Here is a 6301-nt window from a genome sequence, read left to right as displayed (position 1 = left end):
TCTCCCAAACCTTAAGCTGAGGTAACCCCCTCTCCCTCAGGTCCAGGGAAGCCCCTCCCCCAAACCCTAAGCCTGGGCGAATGGCACACATGCTGGCGAGAGCAGGCCTTGGACGGATGGCAGGGCCCCCACCTGGGTGTTCTGTGTGGGGATCTGCAGCACCAGGGCCAGTGTGTTGTGGTCAAAGTTCTCATCCAGGGCCAGCAGGGCCCCATGCACACCGCTCTCGTGCAGATTCCCGGCGTAGTCACGAAGCCCAATGGACTGGACCCAGTTAACCACCTGGTCATTGGTCCAGACCAGCACATCTGGGAAAGGGACACGAAAAGACAGGTTGAACCAAGGTCCCTCCGAGGACTGTTGGGCCTGTTCTCTGGCTCCTAACTGGACATGCCTTCCCCTGTCCTCCCTGGCCCCCGGGCTCCTAGAAAACCAGCACCACCCCATTCTGCCCCTGCCAGCCCACGGGACGCAGGGTCCAGCCAGCAGGCTCCCACTTTCTCCCAGAGCCCCGGCAGGCCGGAAAGGCCTCTTCTTCCTTCCACCTAAAGGTCTTCGCTGAAACTGGCCCCTCTTTCCTGCCCGACTTCACTCAGATTCCGAGTGCAAGAGACACCCTCACACCATCTAGAGCTATCTTTGAGATTCAGCACATTTGCCCAGTGGGTGTGCACTGTCTGGGGTGGGGGTGAGGGTGTTTCTGCTGCCCAGATGGCAGTTTCCTGTGGGCATGGCTACATCTCCCTCATGGACTAGAAGCTCCCCGTGACGGAGTCGGAGCTCCCCTGTGGTGGGGTCCACAAACCAGCCCTGCTCCCCCAAAGCAGCTCCTACGCCCTTCAGAAGAGGCTTCATTTCACTGAGCCCAACAAGCTTACCCTTGATCTCATGCTGGCTGTCCTCCCGCCTCTTCTCCAGTTCCTTCCGGTCATAATTCAGCCGCTTCAGACACATGATACCGTACTGCAGACTGGATCTGCAGGCACACGGGCCCTTGAGCCTCAGCGGGGCCACGTGCCCGCCACTTCAGCCCACGTCCAGCATGTCCACCTACGCCCTCCAGCAGAGAACATCACCCAGGGCACGCCTGTCCCTCCTCTCCCCACCCACCCAGCCGACACACATCACCCATCCCAAGGCTGCTTCCCTCTCTGCCTACTCCAGTCCTTCCTCTGCCTAGGGCATGGACCTAATCGGTGAGCGGAAAGTTCTTTGAATGAGAGCAGCATGTCCTTTCTCTCCAGGCACTGGAATACAAAGACTTTACCACCCGCAAGTCAAAGAAAAGCAAAAACGTGTAATGAATCCTTATTTAGTATCCGAGATGCTATACCTATGAGTCAACCATCCCATGTCACTCAGAGACTTCACAGTGGTCTACAGAATGCTTCATGACCTGCCCCTTACCTGTCTGAGCTATGCTGCAACTACTCTCCTTCCCTCATCCTGATGCAGCCACACTGGCCACCCCTTGCTGTTCTTCAAACACAGCTGGCGCAGGCCACATGCCTCAGGGCCTTTACACTGGCTGCCCCTCTCCCTGGACCCCTCTTCAAAGTCTGCTAAAGTCCCCTTTGTCTCCTTCAAGCCTTACCTCACATGTCACCTTCTCAATTCAATAGTCACCTTGCCTGCCTCACTTAAAATCATGGCATCATGGGCCCTCCCTGGTGGTGCAGCAGGTTACAGCACAGCACTGAGAAGCTAAAGCCACCTCAGCAGGAGTATGATCCCCGCCTGCCCCGGAGGTGACCACATGGCGAGGCAGACCTCTCCTGACCCGCCCGCTGCTCCCCTCAGCAGTGTACTTTGTCAGTCAGCCTGATCTGCTCCCCACTCTGTCTCTGGTGAATCCTCTCACCATCCCTGCGCCTCTGGCCTGTACCCCAGTTCTGTATGCACAAATAAATAAATCTTTTTAAAAAAAATCACAGCATCACTTCCAGCCCACACTCCCAATCCCCCCTACCCTGGTCTAATTTTCTTCCCTAGTATTTTTTTTATATGTTAATATGATAGCATTTGTCCCACTTAGAGAGCAAGCACCATCAGGCAGGAGATTTTGCCACAAGCACATTTTGCTCAGGGTCTATCTCAAATCCCTAGAACAGAGCTGGCACAAAACTGACGTAATTCACGTAAAGTGCTAAAAATACTCAAACAGTACCAGGGCGTAGTAAGGATGCTAAATAATCCAGAACCACAGGCTGTAGGTTAGCAGGGACCCCAGAGGCCTGCTGCAGGAGACACCTCTGAAGCACCCTTCTGAGAACTGTGACAACTGGGGTCTGATTGCCTCTGGGGACAGGGATTTCACAAGGTCCTCAGGCAGCTCCTGCCCACGGGGCAGCCTCCCCGGTGGTCTTCCTTCACTTGGACATTCCACTGTCACTCAGCCTCTTGGGTCTGCCACGGGAAGGCCGAGAAAGGGCTCTTTCTCATCCCGGCATCCAACAGACGATCCTTCTGCCTACAACCGTCCCTCCTAGGGCAGAGACACCAGCACACCGGACACCCACCTTCCTGAGTCTGCAGGTGCGTACTCACTGCTCAAGCCACAGGCTTAATTAAGCCTCGGTCCCTTCAGGGGGGCAAGAGGACACGCTACCTGCTGCATGGAATTAACCTCCTGTCTAATTTCAGTCTTACTTATTATACTTGTCAGTCCAGTTCCTACAACTTTTCAAAGCTGTGGCACAGCACAGCGGCAATATAAAGGCCTTAAAGTGAAATCAAGCTGGGTCTGAATGCGGCTCCGCCACCTGCCTGCAGCACTCAGCCTAGGTGAGCTGAGCCCTGCCTCTCTCGAGGGCTGCTGTGAGCATTAAAGGTGATACTGCCTGGAAGAGCGTGGCCAGCCCCTGGAACAGCATGGGCGCTCAGCGAGGACGCCGCCACAAGGAGGGCAGTTCTGGTCATTGCATGTGCTTGTTCTCCTATGAACAGGAGCTGCGCAAGGAAGCCTGTGAGACAAAAAGCTGCTCTGGGAAAAGAGCTCAAAGCTGGGTGTCGAGAAGGCAGGCTGTTGGCCCATTCTGTGACTCCCTGGTTGACACCTGACCTCTATCGGACGTTTCCTCGTCTGTAAATTGTTTAAGCTCTCCCTTACTTGTCACGAATGTATGATTTTTTTTTATTATTTTTTTAAAGATTTATTTATTTATTCATACAGAACTGGGGTACAGGCCAGAGATGCAGAGGGTGAGAGGATTCACCAGAGACAGAGTGGGGAGCAGAACAGGCAGATTGTGGAAGTACACTGCTGAGGGGAGCGGTGGGCGGGTCAGGAGAGGTCTGCCGGGCCATGTGGTCACCTCCGGGACAGGCGGGGGTCGAACTCATGCGGAAGTGGCTTTAGCTTCTTAGTGCTGTGCTTTAACCCGCTGCGCCACCAGGGAGGGCCGGCTTTAGCTTCTTAGTGCAGTGTTTTAACCCGCTGCGCCACCAGGGAGGGCCCTAATGTATGATTTTTTAAAAAAAAAATTTAAAGACCTAAGAACTACTTAGGAAATGTCACATGGAATAAAAGCAGGTATGTGGTCCAGGAGCGGAATGTGGAGATGCTTTAGAAACTCTGAAGTCGTCAAAATTTAGAGTTGAGTCTGGAACCATTTGTGCAGCCGGGAGTTCCTCCTTGCAGAGGGCAAGGGGGGTTCATAAAGCTGGGTGGGGCGGGCTGACTGGTCCCGCAACAGCCCTGCTCACCCTGGCTCTCAGCAGCCCTGTCAATCATCCAGGAGGGAACAGGTGCAGACCCAGCCTGGCAGCCTCCAGACAAAGACAAAAGATTCCTTTTAGCCCAGTGGGAGGGGGGACACAGAAAAAGGCACTGCTGTGCAGGAGCAAGAGAACTGGACACGGGACCTGTCGTCCCCGGATGCCTCTGGCTAATTGGACCTGCTCAGACTGAAACTTTTAATGAGTGACTGGGCAGTCATTTATACCCAATGCATTCATGTGGTTCATGTCTGGGGAGACCAGGGCACATCTGCAAAGCCCCAGAGAACCTAGAAATGCCACGCTGCAGCCTCACCCCAGCTCCCACCTTTGTCCTATTAGTCACTCAAGCTAACAGACCTGCCCATGTGACTTGGAGTTGGGTGCTTAAAAGGATGTCCTGGGCCCTCTCTGGTGGTGCAACAGGTTAGAGCGCAGCACTGCAAGCTGGCTGCAGCCACTTCAGTGTGAGTTTCATGGCCCTGGAGGTGACCCACATGGCACCGCAAACCTCTCCTGACCCACCCACTGCTCCCCTCAGCAGTGTACTTCATCAGTTGGCCTGTTCTGCTCCCCACTCTGTGTCTGGTGAATCCTCTCACTGCTCCTGCACCTCTGGCCTGTACACCAGTTCTGTACGCATAAATAAATCCTTTTTTTAATGGAAGAGTATAAATACTTTTTTTTAATTATATTTTAAAAAAAGGACATCCTAAAATCTCCCAGAACCATTACCACCCACTTTGCGCCCAACCCAAAGGCCTACTGGGTGGAGCAGTTAAAGGCAGGAGCTGGGAGGGCCGGGACCACCTACCCGACCTGGGGGCTGCACTGTCCAGCTCCAAGCTAGCTTGTGTCAACACAGCATTCGATTCTTCAAGACATCCAGACATCAAGCCAGACATCCAGAATTTTGTGTAAAATTTCCTAGTGTTTAAATACTGGCAACTGAAGGCAATTTTTAAATAGCGTCTGGGTGAAACAAAACACATCTGTGGGCCAAATTCTGCCCACAGGCTGCCAGTTTGGGATTGTGCTACAGACACTTTAACAGAAGATCTTTCCCGTGGGAGGCGGTGAGGACTGGGTGACTTCTTGTGCAAAGGGATGTGGGTTCAATGCTGAGGGACCCAGATCTGGGCTGACAGCAAGGCAGGTATCCAGAAAGACCTTCCCTCTCAACTTGGAGGCATTAGACCCCTACATCTGACCCTGGGCTGAGTCTGAGTCTTCTCCGGGCAAACAAAGAGAATTCAACAAGCCCAGCAAGAAATGAAATTCAGACCTAGGAGCAACTCTCCAAGAAAATGAAGGTAAAAGAAATGACTTTTAGGCCTCCCTCCTAGTGCAAGGGTTAAAGACAGCACCAGCCACGGCAGCATGAGTTCGATCCCCGGCCAGGGAGGTGACCCACATGGCACAGCAGGGAGGACCCACATGGTGACGTTTCCTGTCTCACCTGCTGCTCCCCTCAGCAGTGTATTTCAGTTGATCTGCCTGCTCCCCACTCTGTCTCTGGTAAATCCTCTCACACAACCCCCCCCCCCACCAACCCTGCACCTCTGGCCTATACCCCAACTCTTGTATACAGAAATAAATCAATCTTTTTTAATAAAATAAAAGAAATGGCTTTGTACTGTAAGGGTTGGAGAGTGAAAGCATCGAATCCTCAAATCGCAGGATGAGATGAAGACTTGGCTTTCCCAAGAGGGAGACTGTTACCACCCAGAACAGGCCATGGACAGACATGGGCGCCTCAACCCAGTGCCGGCCCCGGGCCCCCGCCACGCTCACCGGTGGAAGCTGTCCACCATCTTCAGGTGCACCCGCAGGTCCTTCTTGGTGAGGTGGTCAAGCATGCGTGCGTCCACCAGGCACTCCATGAAGTAGCTGCGGTACTGGGGGAGCCCCAGGCTGGGCAGCCACTCGTTCCCGATCCACTCATGGTTCATGTCTCCGTAGGCCAGCGTCTGCAGGAACAAGATGGCAGAGGCTGAGGTGGGAGAAAGGCCGCGCCAGCCGGGCGCAGCTGGCCGAGTTGGCGGAGCTGACAGAGAGGATCGTGGCTCCATCCTCCATGGCAGGGCAATCAAATTTCAGCTTATTTTCACCAGGGGGCTGGTAGCAGTGGGAGGTGCGGGTTTTAAATGGAGCTTCTCAAGATCCTGAAATGATATGGTTCCACTCACATATCAATTGGCTACACTAATGAACAGAAGCCGCTCTCCAGGCAGCAGATAAGCTGAAATCCTTCCTGTCGGCTCTGAATGCATTTGTGGTGTTGCCCAGCAGCCTCGCCTTTCTGATTCTGTCGGCCTCAAGCCCACCGAGCCCAGGGGACGGGCTGCATTACAGGGGACCTGCAGACTGACAGAAGAAGCCAGGCTCACTTGAGACACTGGCCTTAATGTCCGCGGGGCCCTGGGCAGTGGCTAAAGGCAAAAGCATAAAGAACAGTGTTCTGCCTCCATACACGTGCTCCCCGTGGCGACCACTACGCTGTTTCCCCTGTGCCATTAAAAATATTTTTAGCGGCCCTCCCTGGTGGCGCAGCGGGTTAAAGCACTGCACTGAGAATCTAAAG

General features: G+C 53.9%; 1 protein-coding gene across 1 annotated transcript in view; it reads right to left on the bottom strand.

Moving 5' to 3' along the window:
• The window catches only part of PPFIA4 (protein tyrosine phosphatase, receptor type, f polypeptide (PTPRF), interacting protein (liprin), alpha 4), a 48224-nt gene that overhangs the window by 8816 nt on the left and 33107 nt on the right, over window positions 1-6301 (bottom strand). Inside the window, exons 24-26 of the mRNA XM_004685521.2 lie at window positions 5512-5710; window positions 879-976; window positions 133-308 (exon numbers count right to left, since the gene is read on the bottom strand). Of these exons, the coding sequence (XP_004685578.2) occupies window positions 133-308; window positions 879-976; window positions 5512-5710 (473 nt within the window). The remainder of the gene's footprint in view (window positions 1-132; window positions 309-878; window positions 977-5511; window positions 5711-6301) is intronic.

Source organism: Condylura cristata, unplaced genomic scaffold (assembly GCF_000260355.1).
Source record: "Condylura cristata isolate star-nosed mole 26May11 unplaced genomic scaffold, ConCri1.0 scaffold00018, whole genome shotgun sequence".
Classification (NCBI taxonomy): Eukaryota; Metazoa; Chordata; class Mammalia; order Eulipotyphla; family Talpidae; genus Condylura; species Condylura cristata.
The sequence above is the reverse complement of the archived record's forward strand: the minus strand, read 5'-3'. Positions and strand labels throughout refer to the sequence as shown.